At 35.2% G+C, this 16620-nt stretch overlaps 1 protein-coding gene and 1 long non-coding RNA gene across 2 annotated transcripts; one reads left to right on the top strand and one right to left on the bottom strand.

Moving 5' to 3' along the window:
- The first annotated feature begins 5985 nt into the window (after positions 1-5985).
- Positions 5986-14373, top strand: LOC114300000 (putative beta-D-xylosidase 6). The gene is made up of 6 exons (XM_028244837.2): positions 5986-6824; positions 7665-7831; positions 7973-8070; positions 12461-12811; positions 13042-13458; positions 13552-14373. Exons 1-6 carry the CDS (start codon positions 6063-6065, stop codon positions 14124-14126), a joined length of 2370 nt encoding a protein of 789 aa, XP_028100638.2. The 5' UTR covers positions 5986-6062; the 3' UTR covers positions 14127-14373.
- On the bottom strand, positions 8710-10475 carry LOC114300001 (uncharacterized). The gene is made up of 2 exons (XR_014365051.1): positions 10357-10475; positions 8710-8909 (listed from the first exon to the last, which is right to left on the bottom strand). It is a non-coding gene; the product is annotated as an uncharacterized LOC114300001 (long non-coding RNA).
- Positions 14374-16620: the final 2247 nt, after the last annotated feature.

The following is a 16620-nucleotide window of genomic DNA, read 5'->3' on the forward strand; positions in this document are numbered from 1 at the left end:
ATCTTTGGTTTTAATTAAATATAAGTAATAAAACTTTGAACAATCATCTATAAAGGTTACAAAATACTTATTTCCTGCTCTAGTTAGTGGTCTATTAGAATCACAAACGTCACTATGTATAAGGTCTAAGAGTTGTGAATTTCTTTCTACAGATTCATAAGGTTTCTTAGGTTGTTTTGCTTGCACACATATTTCAAATTTGCGTTTAACATCAATAGATGATTTAGGTACTAATTCTAAATCCACCATTTTTCTAATTTTCCTTAAATTCACATGTCCAAGTCTTCTATGCCACAAATCACAAACTTCAATATTTAAAATATTATGAGAGATATAATTAATTTCAAAAGATACATTCAATTTAAATAAACCATCACATACAAAATCTTTATCAATAAAAATATCATTTTTACTGATTACAATTTTATTCGATTCCATTACAATTTTGTAACCCAACTGTACTAAGCACGATCCACTAATAAGATTTCGTCTAACTTCAGGAACATATCGCACATCTCTCAAACTTAAGATTTTTCCTGAAGTCATCTTCAAATCTATATCTCCAATGCCAAGTATTGGTGCAATTGATCCATTTCCCAAAGTTACACTTCCTCCACTTGATTTCTGGAAAGTTTTAAAATAACCATAATGAAAACACACATGTATATTAGCCCCAGAATCTAACCACCAATCTTGATATTCAAAAGTAGAATTAATTTCAGGATTATACTTAAAAGATGGTCCAGCAATTTCTTCTTTCTCCAAAATCATATTCACTTGAGCATTATGACCTTGATTTCTTTACTTATTGTTGAACCTTGGTTTATACTCATTAGTCTTCTTAAAAAAACAATCCTTAGCATAATAATTGGTTCTTCCACATACATAGCACAACCTTTTGCCACTCCCTTGTTCCTTAAAATGATTAGTATTGGCTTGGTAGTTGTTATTATGGTGTTTTCCATTTTGACCTCTAGATTTAAACTTAAGATTGTTCTTGAAAATTTTACTTTTAAGTCGAAAGTTATTCTTATTGTTAGAACTATTCTTATTCCCATTCTCCACCACATTTACCTTAGGCGTTTTCTTTTTTCCAATTTCTAGATTTGATCTATGCTTCTCTTCCACCCGAAGTGTATTGATTAGTTGAGTTAATGACAGATCTCCTTGTTTGTGCCTAAGATGCTTAGCAAAGTCATTCCAAGATGGAGGTAATTTATCGATAAGGCAAGACGCTTTAAACTCATCACTAAAAGTTGTCCCTTTCTTTTCTACCTTTCTAAGTAGTTCTTGAAACTCATGAATTTGGTCTCCTACAAGTATGTCATCTTTCATTTTATACCCATTAAAATTAGAGACAACGAACCTATCAATACCAGCATCTACAGTTCTATATTCAGCCTCTAAGGTTTTCCGAAGTTCTTTTGCAGTCGAGGTGGTTGACTGATACACATCATATAAATGGTCAGACAACACACTAAAGATTCTGTTATAATAATGAAATTCTATTTGTTCGGGTGACAACCAAGATCCAACAAAGTCCTGATTTTCTATGGCAGACATAAGACCCAACGCGGTCAACCAATATTTTGTTTGTTTTTGCCATCTTTCAAAAATTTTCCCATTAAATTTTTCAGGTTTCACACTAACAGTTTCTTCTAAATTAGTCATAAAAATAAATTAGTTAAGGTACAAGAGAGCAAATAATTATAGAACCTATGAGAGATAACAAAAAATAAATAAATAATAATCAAACAATCACAAATGTTATTAAATTTGTAATTGACAATTAACATCCAGTAACTCAATAATATATATGTATAAAAGATGATAAAGACAAAATTTTGATACAAATTAAACCTGTGATATAAATATTTTATTATTATTTTCCTCTTATTTTATTAGATCTTAAATCATAAAAACATGGAAAAAAACAAATAGGTTTACACAGAATTTCATGCAACAAACAAACAATTTTTCATACAATAGTTTACACGGATTGCTTTCAGAAAAATATGAGGTTTCGGGCAAAAAAAAAAAAAACGAGTCAACAAATTAAAGAATTAATATTAATGGTATGTTAATGGGACTTAGGATTAAATAATAAAAGTTAATCAAAACAACAATGTTCATGCCTAGTAAGATTAACAAAAGAAATAAACTATGCAAGTCAATGAAAATAGGGTTTTGTACAGAATGGTAAGAATTGAATTTATACAGAACGTAATATTTTTTTTTTTTTTTTAAAAAAACATAACGACTTTAGATTGTTATGGGAATTGAATAACAATTATTTTAAATCAACTTTATAGAATAAGATTGAAAGCAAAACAGATTCTGAAAAAATAGGTTTTAACAAGTCAATATAAACTATATATACATATATATAGAATAAGAAGAACATAAAGAAAATAGCCAGTGTGATTCGGAGAGGCACGTCAAAGACGCTATCCTAAAGTCATTATGCTCTCCCTCTGTGCAGGTTCTAATGATCACAAACGACTCCAAGATACAATCCAAGAATTCACAGGAATCTGACACAATGCACAGTTGCACCAGAAGAATTTGCCAAGTCTGTTTCAATTGCCCAGAAATATGGAAGATATAGCCAAGAAGAGAAAGAGTATGTAATCAGAATATGTTTTTTTTTTTTTTTTCTAAGTAAGAGTCATCTTTTAAATAGACTCATTGATGTCTGTTGGGAAGAGACACATCCATTCATTTTGAAAACAAATACAAGTTTAAAAATTCAAACAAATAATGCTATTAAAAGAAATAAATAAATAAATAAATACAAATAATAATAACAAAATAAAATAAAAAATAAAGTTTTGAAGCTTTAGGAAATCTCCAATAGTTTGAGCTTAACATGCTTTCAATGTTTGCAATTAATTCATCCGCTTTCTCTACCGTCAAGTTATATGTTTCCCCACTTTCGGAAGCTCTACACGCTATTGCTTTGAAAATTGCCATCAATGATCTATAGCGTGAAGTTTGATGCAATCTTACATCAACCTTAATATCATGCCCATACTTATCTTTCACATTTTCAGCTGTTGCTTTGTTAGTCCATCTCTTGAAAATATATTGGAAAAAAATCTCTTTGAATTTGAGGGTGTCTCTAAGGATCTTCAAATAATGACTACACAAAATGCCTTTCATTTCAAACTTCCTACAATTGCAAGTGAGTGAACCATCACACTCTACTCTTACCTTCCTCACCTTTACACCATCACTATCCAGAACTGTATACACAGTACTCTCACCATCATGTTCAGTTTCTTCAATGTTTACTTCAAGGGACTTGACATACTCATCTTGAAATTCTTCATAAATTTATTTGTGTAAACATCTGCAGCTTGCTCTATAATCTTCACTTTAATATTCACCCTTGGCAACTTTTGGCATAGAGCATATTCATCTTGTAACTCTTTGTATCTCTTCTCACAAAGAACTCGATCAAAATGCATGAAAAATTGCATTAAGTTACGATCAGACTGAATGAAATCCTTCAAGAATGCATTAAAGGATTCACTAAGTTGGGTGCTACTCATATCCACACCCCATGCATTTTTAACATATGGCCAACCCTATTTTTCCTTGATCCCAAATGTTAACTTCAACCAATGATTATCTTGTACTTCATACTTGTCAAGCATTTCCTCCCATTTTAACGTAAAATCATCCTCATCCTGAATGTCATACATAAATTTGGATAAAACACTCTTTATCCCTTTATCCTTCACCTTCTTATCCTTGAAGATGGAATTTGCATGCCTTAATACATTTTGCATCAAATGCAAAGTGCAAAGGCGGTGTTTTGTGTTAGGCAGGACAATAGGTATGGCCTTAGCCATTGCAACATCATGATCTGTAAAAATTGTTTTTGGAGCCTTACTTGACATTGCCTCCAAGAATCTTCTAAAAAGCCATATAAAAGAATCGACAATCCCATCATACATCAAAATTGCGCCAAATATAACAGTTTCCCTATGATGGTTAAATCCAACGAAAGATGCAAATGGTCTATATGCAATATTTAACTTGTAAGTAGTGTCGAAAGTCACAACATCACCAAATTGCCCATAATCCATGATCATCTAAGCATCGGCCCAAAATATGTTTGTAATCTGCTCCTCGCTATCGAGTAAAAAAAGATGGATTCTCCAATGTTTTCTTACTAAAATATTGCAAAATGCTACCTGCCTCTCTATATGCTAAACTCTTTTGCCTCTTCGTTCTCAAATAATTTTTTTGATCCAGTTTTGTGAACCCAAGTGACTCCCTTCCACCAGCTTCATTACCCATGAGCTCAAATGCAGCATTAAGACGGATTCTAGATTTTTCAGCTAAATCTATTTCGGTTGCCTGTGATGCAGATATCTTCCTTTGGAATGGTAACATATGCGTACATTCTGCTGGTACAAAGATATGATTATGTTGTTCAACAAAATCGCCAACAAAAAATTTATGAGTATTCCTATCTCACTTAATGATAAGTTGGGCTTGACAACCAGTCCTCACTTCCTGCCTAGGATTTTTTTGTTAATGGATCTCGCTTGTCAACAACCCAAAACCCCTCCTTATTAGAAACAAATAGCCTTGAAGTGATTTGCCTCTCCTTGCTCTTGTTTATATAATCCCTTCTAATACTAAAGCCCAGCCTTCCTCCATAAGCATTATAGAAATTATATGCTTCTTGTTCTGTATCAAATGTCATGTGAACTCAAAGCTTCCAATCACAATCACCCCTGTCATTCTCAACATTGTTAGGTTCCATATCAATGTGCCAAGTCACTTAAAAAATAAAAAAGTGCTCAATATTAGCATAAAAGCTATAAATTATGTTTGCAAAATAATACAAACTGAATAAAAACACTACAAGAATTGACTCATATTAGATTATATAAACAAAGGGAAACCATGTTATTGAAGAACAAGCTATTGTAATAGAGGATAAGGGTCCCGCCTCTCTTTCAAAACCTGCTTGCTAGGCCAGTTAAATGAACTATGTTACTTCAGATATGTACGAATACTAATATAATTCCTCCAAATCTTTCAAGAAATTAATCTGCAATTCTATAGCTCAATCATCAGTACCAGAGTCCATATATTTTAAACATGACATTGCAGATTAAGTAGTTCTCAATTGGTCTCTTAAATTGTGGTTGGGAACCTAGATTTGGATTTGAGAAAGGATTTTAAATTCTTGGAGTTTAAATGCCTAGACTGTAAATCTATGGGGTTAATAATCATATGTTTGTACAAAAAAAATATAAATGCAATGTTTAGATATCAAAGATTTTAAAGCCTATTTAACAAGCCACTATTATATACATCTTCTATTTGAATAAATAATGAGATGTATATAAAACAACACAGATGGTTCTATTTCACAAAATTTAAATAAAAACTAAAAATTAAAACTCACGGCATTGTTTATGCAGATTACACAATCTACATCCAAAAAACTTGAGCTTATGAAAAAACAAAATATTAAACTCAAATTGATGTTATGAATTTCTTTTTGATAAAAGAGAAATTTTAGATTTTAATCAAATAAACAATGAATATGAAGAGAGTAATGAAATACCTAGAGATATTATGTAAAAAGAGCGAGCGAGAGAGATCTTCATTCAAAATTTATGCACAAATCAACAATATAGAAAAGTAAAATTAGATGAATAAAATGTTATTCACCTCAGTGACAGCGGTGACGGTTGGACTATGGCAATGACGGGGCGGCGATACTCCCGCCTCTCTTCTCTCTCTTCTTCTCTCTCTCGCACTCCCACCTTCTACTACTACTTCTACTATATCTGCGTACACTATATCTGCGTACGGAGGAAATTTTGAATTAAAACTGAATTTTTTTAAATTACTAATCAAAACGATATTATTTTAGTTAATTTTATTTTTAACCGTTGGATTTTTACAATTCAGGAGATCAGGATCCCACTCTAGTTCGTAGTCCCAGACCGTCACAAAGAAGGTCAAAGCGCAGTACAAATCTGTTAAAAGTTGACCAAATGGCATGACATGACCCTTCCTCAGTTACAAAAATGGTCCTAAGGTGGCTATGGCGGAGATGGAAACCAATCCTCCTGTCTATCCTCCTCATCAAACTCTTCCTCACCACCACCACCCTCTCCCCACTCTCTTTCCTCCTCCAACAACCTTCCTCCAAACCCCCAAACCCACCTCTCAAATCTCCATGTACACCACCACTCCACAACTCTCACCTCCTCTTTTGCAACACCTCTGTCCCAATCCAAACCAGGGCTCAAAACCTCCTCTCTCTCCTCACCCTCCAAGAAAAAATCAACCTTTTAGCCAACAACGCCACACCCATCTCCAGATTCTCCATCTCCGCCTACGAGTGGTGGTCCGAGTCCCTCCACGGCCTCGCCTCCAATGGCCCCGGGGTTACTTTCACTGGCCCTGTTTCCTCCGCCACTGTTTTCCCTCAAGTGTTGCTCACTACAGCTTCTTTTAATCGGAGTCTCTGGTTTTTGATTGGGAAAGCTATTGGGGTGGAGGCTAGGGCAATGTACAATGTGGGTCAGGCTGGGTTGACCTTTTGGGCCCCTAATGTGAATGTTTTTAGGGATCCTAGGTGGGGGAGGGGCCAAGAAACGCCCGGCGAGGATCCGATGGTGGCGGCGGAGTATGCTGTAGAGTATGTGAGGGGTTTGCAGGGGGAGGGATTTGGTGGTGGTGGTGGTGGTGATGGTGGTTTGATGGTGTCTGCTTGTTGCAAGCATTTCATTGCTTATGATTTGGAGAATTGGGGGAATTTCACTAGTTTTGGCTTCAATGCTATGGTAAGACCAAATTCACCACAACCCATGTTGTGGTTTACCTAATTTTCATTCACAATTTTATATACTTGAGTAACTACTGTTTCTTGTAGCAAGAAAATGTAGGTAATAATGATGATGTAAGATTTGATTTGACTTTTTTGCATACATACATGTGAATAACACTCTTGAACAATATTGGTCAAGTTTAGGAATACATAAATCAAATTAGAAACATATGAAAGAAGAAAATTTTAAAAGATTTGTTTCAGGGTGGACCCGTCCACTCAACTTAGGGGAAAGAAAGTTTTTTTGATACACCTAGGATATGAACTTTATAATTGCATTGCTGATATTGACTCCAAAAAATAAACAGTAGGTATAGCTAGTCCGTGAATAACCAACCATCGCACTATAAAAATTGGATGAGTTTGATATGTGTCATTGGGGCCTCCTAGGATAGACTAAATTCATTGAGTTGTTCCAAAGGATCAATAGTGAAAGGAGTCAAATTGGCTTTTGGGGATAGAGCGACTTGAACCCTCACCATTTCTTTTGTTCAATTTTTGTTTGGTTTTTGCATTCCAAAATTTAACGTTTATCTTTTACAGTTCATATTAAATGTGACCTAATTTGCATAGCTAGCCATTATTACAATCACATTTTTTGGGTACCTAATTAGTATAACTAGCCATTATTACAATCACACATAACCACAAGCATGGCCATATGGACACAGTTAGTTTCCAAAAATAATAAAAATTAATGGTCCGTCCACACAGTCAATTTTGTCTGTGATGCTGATGTTTAGGAAGAAGAATTAGGTTTTTTGTTCTTTATTCTGTTTCACTCTTTGGTGACCAGGTGACTAGGCAGGATTTGGAGGATACTTATCAGCCTCCATTTCAGAGTTGTGTTGAAGAAGGCAGAGCCAGCTGCTTGATGTGTGCCTATAATCAGGTCAATGGAGTGCCTTCATGTGCACACAGAAATCTCTTGCAGAAAGCTCGAATTGAATGGGGGTTTCAAGGGTAGCCACTAACTCTGCTAGTTGAGGATGATTTTTCGTTTTCATTTGCCAAAAAAACACAGAAAACTTAGTTTGACAAACTGTTTCCAAAAACAGTTTCTGGCAAATATTGTTTGGATTGACTTTGTGAATGCATATACAGATATATCACCACAGACTGTGATGCCGTTGCTGTGATATATGAATATCAGCGATACTCCGAGGCTCCTGAAGATGCCGTTGCTGATGTTATTAAAGCAGGTTAGGTTGTTGCTCCAATGTTGAAGGCTTAAAATTTAAAGCATGATTCTAGAGCTTTTTCATGCCCTTCATTTTTCTAAAAATGAATTAAATGTTAGGGGTTATTACTGTTTTCAACATCCGCGGACAAGGCTTATGCCCCAATGACCTTTCATTTTAAAATTTTGAAATAGCTAAAAAAGAGAGAGATGGGACAAACATATTGAAAGGGTTGAAATGAGGACAGGTTGTCACTGCATTTTCTCATGTATGCATGTAAATAAAGCAGAGCATGAAAGAAAAAGAAAAGAGCTCATCTGAATTTAAGTAGAAAAATGAATTTTGATTTCCATATAGTGTATACCTTTGGAACTACTTGTGTCTGTCCAATAATTTGATGTGAGGGATACACCTTATGTGAGTGTTCCCTTGTGAGGTGTGACTATGTGAGCTTGAGGGGCTAGGAAGCATGGACATAGATACGGATACAAACATGGGGCACAAAAAAAAATTATTTACTATGTATATGAATATAAATTTAGAATACTGAGATATAAGAGATATCAATGTATATATGTGTCACGCCCCAAAGTTTTGAGACCGCAAGAGAAATATATAAAGTACAACTCAAACAAAAGAGATAACCACAATATGTTAATATACACATACAAGCAAAGTTATAACATAGATAACTGATTTGAGTTCCACTAGAGGTTTACAAACATTGTCAAACCAAAAGGTAAAAGAAGAGAGAACACAAAAACAAACTACTAGTCCAAGTTTTCAAGTGAACCACGGCTCTAAAACTTCATCTTGATTGCCTTCGGGATCACCTTCCCCGTCGTAAGCTGCTTCTTCACCTGACATGACATGCCATGAGCTTGGAATGCCCAATAAAAACACACACACCCCCATATCTTCTATCAATCAATCATACACAAAACAAATCAGATAACATAACATACTTCCATTAAGGTTTTGTAAATTAGTAGTTAGACTAGGCATTTAGAATCCCCCCAAAGAGATCCTTCTACCCAACCACAAGATTAAACACCGGACTACTCAGAACTCCCCCTTTTGCTGCTTTGCAGACCTTACCACCCATGCCCACCTCCCGGTTATTTACCTGTCAGTGGCATTGATGGACCTCAAAAGGGACGGCCAACAAGTGGGCTCGCTTACACCTAAATCGTGCCTCGGGCTCGCTTACACCCTGCACATACCATACCAATTCGTGCTTAGGGCTCGCTTACACCCTGAATCCACCGCATAGAGTCTGAATACATCCGGGTCAACCTAGGGGCTCGCCTAAACTGCTTACGCAAGACTTAACTCATTTGGTATTAATCCCATCCTAATTCATGTCATGCATATGTATAAAATTGTTCTAAAACACTAAGATAAACGTCACCCATTGCCAACCCCTTATCATTTCCCGTTTATTAGATCTTTTGCTAGATAAGTTAGTCACATTCGGTAATTCGGTCATTTAAACGAGTATGGGAAAAACATACTAGAGGAAATATAGTCCATGGTCATCATACATAAGTATAGTAAGGCAAGAAAATAACATTAAAAAGGCTTTGAAACATTTAGAGACAAATAACATAATATAACACAATTTCCAGCACTGTTCGGTTCTGCAGGGCTAACAAGAACGCTTTGGTAAAAATACTTCTAGGCCAAATTAGGGGCTGAAATTGCACGGAAACAATATTCAATCTGTCTAGTTTCAGTTCCAATTTTCAAAAGTTGCACAGCCCCTCCACAAATTCATCTACAAACTATGTTCGAAAATCTGTCCAGATTTGTCACCCTTTGGGAAAACTAACTTTTCTCTCAATCTACCCGATGGTTTTCACTCAAATAAAATCTGTTGGAAAGAGGACTCAGAGTTCTAAATTTTGACAGAAGAACCAACACAAGATGATTTTTCTAGAATTTTATAAAATTGCTAAAAGTGGACTGTTTCAGAGATTCAGGACCAGATTTTTCAACAAATTATCCAAGCCCTAAAAACACACAATTAGGAGCTAATAAAATTTTCACAAGCTCTAAACACATAAAATATCCGACAATAAATTCAGATTTGAGAATTAGATAGATTTGATATTTCTTTTAAATTAGAGAAGTTGAAGCAGTGCCTAATTTCACAAGTTTGCAAGACTATGATACTATTTCATACCTACACCTTCACACACACCAAAAAACACCCTATTTACCATCAATTTGTAACATGAGGCATACTAGACCATAGAATGAGATGATGAAAGGATTGGAGAAAATAAGGAAGAGGTATGTTCTTACCTTCAAGAATTCCTTCTCTTTCCCCTTTTTTTTTCTTCTTCTTCTTACTTCTCTACCTCCCTTCCCTTGAGCCAACTCTCCCTCTCTCACCCTCTCCTTGGGCTTTAGAAAAACGTGGGAGTGGATTTGGACAAGCCCTCAATTTATATAATATAAGGTAGCTTAATGGCTAAGATAACTAAATATCTAGATAGTTTTTATTTTATTTTATTTTATTTTATTTTTGTTTGTTGTTATCCAATCACTTTTCCACCAACATATTATATATATATATATATATATATATGTATATATTTAAACTATGTATATATCCAAATAAACAATAGTATTCCATTCAAATAAATAATAAATGAAAGAACAACAAAAACAAAAAAAAAATAGAAATAAAATAAAATGTGTGAATTAATTTAGAAATTATGAGGCAAAATAAATAAAACCAAGTTTTAGGATAGTTCCAATCATAAAGTGGCGTTCTATGATTTAATTATGGTAACACACTGAGAAGTTATTATTTACTTGAGACCTTGCGTAGACTTTTACGAAACTAGGGCTAAAATGCTATTAGCCTAAGGCTCAGGGTTTCAAGTGTAATGACAAAAAAAAATTAGGGTCTCTACAATATGGGTGTATTTTTATTTTTTTTGTACTTTCTCCTCTCTTTATTTTTTTTTATTTTCCTTTGATTCGAAATAAGCTTTTTAAAATATTAAAAAAACCACGCACAAACAAAGGTGTTTGAGGCATGTCCAAACACAGGACAACATGTTCGCGAAGTGTCCCAATGTATCCTACAAAAAATAATAGTTGAAGAAACTAACACTCCAACACATGGACTCCCATGTCTGTTGTGTGTCAGTATCTGCTACATTCACTCATTTTGACATGTCAATGCTTCCTAGTTGAGGGGATTTGCGATCTTATAACTCTCCCACCTCTCTACTCCTACTTCCCAATCAAAGGAGAAAGCCTATTAGTCTTCCCATTCTCAAGACCTATGAAGCACGGATACTTCAAAAAGGGTGACGTATCCGTATCGGATACTTATCGGATACCGATACTCTTCGGATACTCGCGGATACGTATCGGATACTTCTTAAAAGTATCGGATACTTCTTAATTAATTTTTTATTAATTTTGAAGTATCGGATACTTAATTTTGAAGTATCGAATACTCGAAGTTACATATTACTTATAATATTTTGTTTAGTTCTTTGATAAGAGGAATATAGTGAGAGTTAAAGTAATAGAATTTGTCAAATTGATATATCCTTGTTGTCTCTCTCACTTCTCTCTCGCTTTCTCACTCTCTCACGTTTCTTCTCTCTGCTCTCATTCTTTTTTTGATGTTGGCATGTAAGGATGATGTTTAACTTGCATTTACATTTGCATTTGCTTTTGCTTTTAGTTTTGGATGTTTTATGAATGTTTGAGCACTTTTAGGTTAAATAGGAATCCCTCTCTTTATTTATTAATTTACTTTAAGTTTTATTTTCACGCATATTACATTATTAAAATTATAAAAAAAAAAATTTTTTACGAATGTATCCCCGCTGTACCCGTATCATACTTTTTCAAGTTTTGACATATCGCCATATCCACATCCCCATATCACCATATCCGTATCCGTGCTTCCTAGGCTATCATTGATGACTTAAAAAAGTATATTTGCTGAAATTTTTATTTAAGAATGGTTTTTTGGCTTTAGCTAAGGTCTTGTGATATTCACTGATGAAGGGGAACAAGTTGAAACTATTGACCTTGAAGACTCTTAGTTTTATAGGAATCTTTCTTCTTTATCAAGTTGTCTTTTGCTTTAGGTTTTATTTTTATGCATACTGCATTATTAAAAATTGTTAAAATAATATTTTTTACGAACGTATCCCCGCCGTACCCGTATCCTAGTTTTTCAAATTTTGTCGTATCGCCATATCCGTATCATGTTGTATCCGTATCTCGTATCTGTATCCGTGCTTCCTAGCTCAAGACCTTCTGCGATTGTTCATATTATGTCCTTAGACCACTCATGTACAGCCTTAGGGACCCCTTAAAGCTAAGTCGTGCCCTAAATTTTCTGATAAATGTTTTACTCAATCTTGATGGCCAGGAGTTGATATGAACTGTGGTACATATTTTCTTCAGTATACTCAATTAGCAATTAAGCAATCAAAAATTCAAGAGGATGACATCGACAGAGCTCTTTTGAACTTGCTCTCAGTTCAATTTCGCCTGGGGTTTTTCAACGGAGAGCCTGGAAAGGGGTCATTTGCAAATCTGGGTCCTCCGGACGTTTGTTCTGCAGAACACAGGAAATTGGCATTGGAAGCAGCAAGGCAAGGAATTGTACTTTTGAAAAATGACAATAAGTTCTTACCATTAAATCAGAAGCTTATAGCCTCATTAGCCATCATTGGACCCTTAGCAAATGATTCCAGCCAACTTGGTGGAGACTACACAGGTATGCTTCATATGAATAAGTCTGCTTCATATGCCTCATTAGCCATCATATATGGACAGCGATTTTTTGAAGTGAACACCGCCAACAAATCCTATAAAATCTTGTCCATTCACATTGCATTCTCTGTTTATTTTTGTGTTCGTAGCATAATTGACTTCATATTAAGTTGAATGCTTTGAAAATTGCATATTTGTGGACTTCTTTTATTTTTTCTTTTCAATGCTATGTAGGTGTGCCTTGTAATTCAAGGAGCCTCTTTGAGGGATTCTGGCCTTATGTATCAAAAACTTTATATGCTAGTGGTTGTAGTAACATACAATGCAATTCGAGTGACGGCTTTGCGGAAGCTGTTCATGTTAGCAGAGAATCTGATGTGGTCATTGTGATTGCGGGCCTTGATTTGTCTCAAGAAAACGAAGGGCGTGACAGGGTGAGCCTCCTATTGCCCGGTCGACAAATGGATCTAATCTCTGCTGTTTCCTCTGCAAATAAAGCGGCTATTATTCTTATCTTAATGGGAGGTGGACCTATTGATGTATCTTTTGCAAAAGAGAACCCAGAAATTGCAAGCATTCTTTGGATAGGATACCCGGGCGAGGCTGGCGGACAAGCGATTGCAGAAGTCATCTTTGGAAAGTTCAATCCAGGTTAGTAGTGAGCGACTATAATTTTATTGTGAAGCCTAGGATTCAATTATTTGTATCAAATGGAGAATGATGTTCACCTTCTAAGAAAAACAGGTGGGCGGCTCCCAATGACATGGTATCCAGAATCTTTTACCAATGTGCCTATGAATGATATGAGTTTACGATCCAACCCTTCGCGAGGCTACCCAGGACGAACTTACCGGTTCTACACGGGGGATGTGGTGTATGAATTTGGACATGGTTTGAGTTATTCCAATTACACTTGCAAATTTGCATCCTTACCAGACAAAGTGAGTTTGCCAACTATGACCACGGTCAACAAGACAGCGGATGGGATTGATTATGTAGATGTTGATAAGATTACGTCGTGTAATTTGTTGAGATTTCAAGCAGTCATCACTGTGTTTAACAATGAAGGTATGGATGGGAATCATGTTGTAATGCTGTTCACTCGATTGGCAAGAAGGATTAGAGGAGCCCCTCGAAAAACTCTAATTGGATTTACTGGGGTTCTTTCAAAATTACTGACAACTGCTGAAACAAGCATACAGGTAGACCCATGCAAGCATTTTAGCATCGTGGATGATAACGGAACAAGGATATTGCCCTTGGGGAAGCATATTGTAATGTTGGAAGGTTTGGAGCATTTTGTATCTGTTGAAATGTGATTAACGAGAGAACATCTGGCCAGACTGGAAATTCACACGACAATTCAAGACATGGATTGGATTGTTTGTTTGTTTGCAGTTGAAATTAAAGCAGATGAATCAAAAGTAGTATTGGGTGGTTATATTTTTTTTGGAATAGCATGCGAGTTAATAGAATGGCACTAATAAGTGGTTGTAAAGACCATTGTAATCTTTACTTTGAAGTTGGTTAAATACATAAGCTATGAAATTTAGAATTTTCAACTTATATATACTTAGGCCTCGTTTGGGAACAGGTTTTTTTAGTAACTTTTTGACTAAAATGTAATGTAAAAAAAATTAGTATATTTGAAATGACGTTTTGACTTTTTACGAAAAGATGTGCAAAAAATAGAGAAAATGAAATCTTTGACTTTTTAGTATGTGTTGTTGGCTTTTTGGTTTTTTTAGTAATTTTTTTACCTTTTTGGTTAAAAAAGTTACTTGCCAAACGAGGCCTATAATAAAAAAAATAAAAATTATATATAGTTTTTCACTTGGCATATGTGAGGACATTTTTCAAGGGTGGGATTAGGAATCGAGCTGATCAAAACTTAATCCCACATTTTTTAAATCAATAATTCTAGTTAAAATATAACTATATTAATGTTTTGTGTAACATGCATGTGCTTTAGTTTTTTGTTATTCAAAATATATATTTTAAGATTCAATCATAAGAACTTTTATCAAAACTCAACTCTTAACAAAATGGATCTCCTTGTACCAAGAAAAAAACCTAGCTAAGAAACAATGATAAATGGTTAATCAAGTTAAGTAACAAAAAATATAGATGAAAATCCATGGTGCATTACTTTCTAAAATAAAAAAATCAAGGGCCATTTACATACAAGTCCCATTTTGTGAATTTATAATCCATTAAGTTTTAGATAAAATTATTTGTTCCTTTTAAGTCCCACTAATTTTTAATAGACCAATTTACCATTTCAACAAGCTCCAGGCGTGCTGTAGTAGCTTGGTGGGTGCTCTAATGGGGGAGAGGCAGGGCCTCACCTTTGCTCTGAGAATAGAGTGAGTTCCAGTGGTTCTTGATCGCGTTGTCGGTACGACTCGAGAGGAGTTGAGCGATTGTAGCCCATTTGTTGCCGAAATTTTAGGTTTTTTGAGGGGTTGAATCTGTGGCGTCATTGTGTAGGAAGGATGTGGTTCGGATCAAGGGTCCGTGGAGTCCGGAAGAGGATGAATTGTTGCAAACCCTGGTGCAGAGGCACGGGCCAAGGAACTAGTTGCTGATCAGCAAATAGATTCCGGGTTGATCCGGCAAATCGTGCCGGTTACGGTAGTGCAACCAGTTGTCACCTCAGGTGGAGCACCGTGTGTTCACGGCGGAGGAGGACGAGACGACCATGAAAGCCCACGCAAAGTTCGCAAGATGGGTATGAAGAGGCTTCAGTGACTGTGTTTCTTAGGCCTCGTTTGAAAACAGACTAATTTAGTAACTTTTTGGCTATTTGGCTAAAATATGAGCTAAAAAAAATTAGTATGTTTAGCATGACTTTTTGACTTTTTACGAAAAGATATGCAAAAAGTAAAGAGAAAAGAGAATCTTTGACTTTTTGGTATGAGTTGTTGGCTTTTTGGCTAATTTAGTAACTTTTTGACTTTTTGGCTAAAAGGGAAGGTTCCCAAACGAGGCCTTAATATAGAGTGAGAGAGAGTCACAAAATAGCTAAGAGAGAGAGAAAGAGAGAGATCTAGGATTTTTTGAAATTGAGAACTTTATCAGTTTATAATATTCTCAATTTTAATTATGAAAAAATTGAAAAATTTGTCAAAATTGATAATTATAAATTTCTTAGTTTCGATAGTTTTGATAATATTCTCAGCTCATATTAGGGGGAAAAAAATTAAGAAATTTCTTAGTTTTGATAATTATAAATTGAGAACATTTTCAGTTTTGAAATTGAGAACATTCTCAATTTGGGGATTAAAGGGCAAACGTCTTTTTACCTATAAATGGGACTTATTAGTTCAAAAACTTTTTGATAGGACCTAAACTACCACCAAATATGTAAGTAGGACTTTTAAGTAATTAATCCAAAAATCAATGGTGCATTGCAAAACGGCAAAGCAAACACAGGTGACTATTCTCCAACTAACTAACGGGTGCCTATTTACACACCAGTAATTTACTCATCCCACTCCATTTTTTTAATTATTATTCTGTCCATAAAGAGAATTACCAAAATATCCTCTTCTTCTCTATCTCTCTTTTCTCTCTCCTCTGAAGCCCTAACCAGCAGCTTCTTCTTTCGCTGCCGCCAGTGACTTCCCCATCTCCTGCCGCTGTCAACCTCTCTCCCGCATCCTCCCGCAGCCACCAACGTCTCTCTCGCCTTCTCCATTCGTCGCAAGCACTCCCCCACAACTTAGATTTCGCGATCTTATCTTCTGATAAATCGCACATCTCTCGCTCACTCTCTCTCTCTCTCATGCTTTTGTGGAAGGGGGTTTTGGT

The sequence above is a fragment of the Camellia sinensis genome, chromosome 3, assembly GCF_055761805.1.
Source record: "Camellia sinensis isolate YWXY chromosome 3, ASM5576180v1, whole genome shotgun sequence".
Lineage (NCBI taxonomy): Eukaryota > Viridiplantae > Streptophyta > Magnoliopsida > Ericales > Theaceae > Camellia > Camellia sinensis.

What these genes read in the sequence shown, in the direction of transcription:
- LOC114300000 (XM_028244837.2), top strand. Translation starts at nt 6,063, where the DNA reads ATGGTCCTAAGGTGGCTATGGCGGAGATGGAAACCAATCCTCCTGTCT. An exon ending in ATTGAATGGGGGTTTCAAGG is followed by an intron (nt 7,832 to 7,972) that starts GTAGCCACTAAC and finishes ATGCATATACAG; the next exon opens with ATATATCACCACAGACTGTG. An exon ending in ACTTGGTGGAGACTACACAG is followed by an intron (nt 12,812 to 13,041) that starts GTATGCTTCATA and finishes AATGCTATGTAG; the next exon opens with GTGTGCCTTGTAATTCAAGG.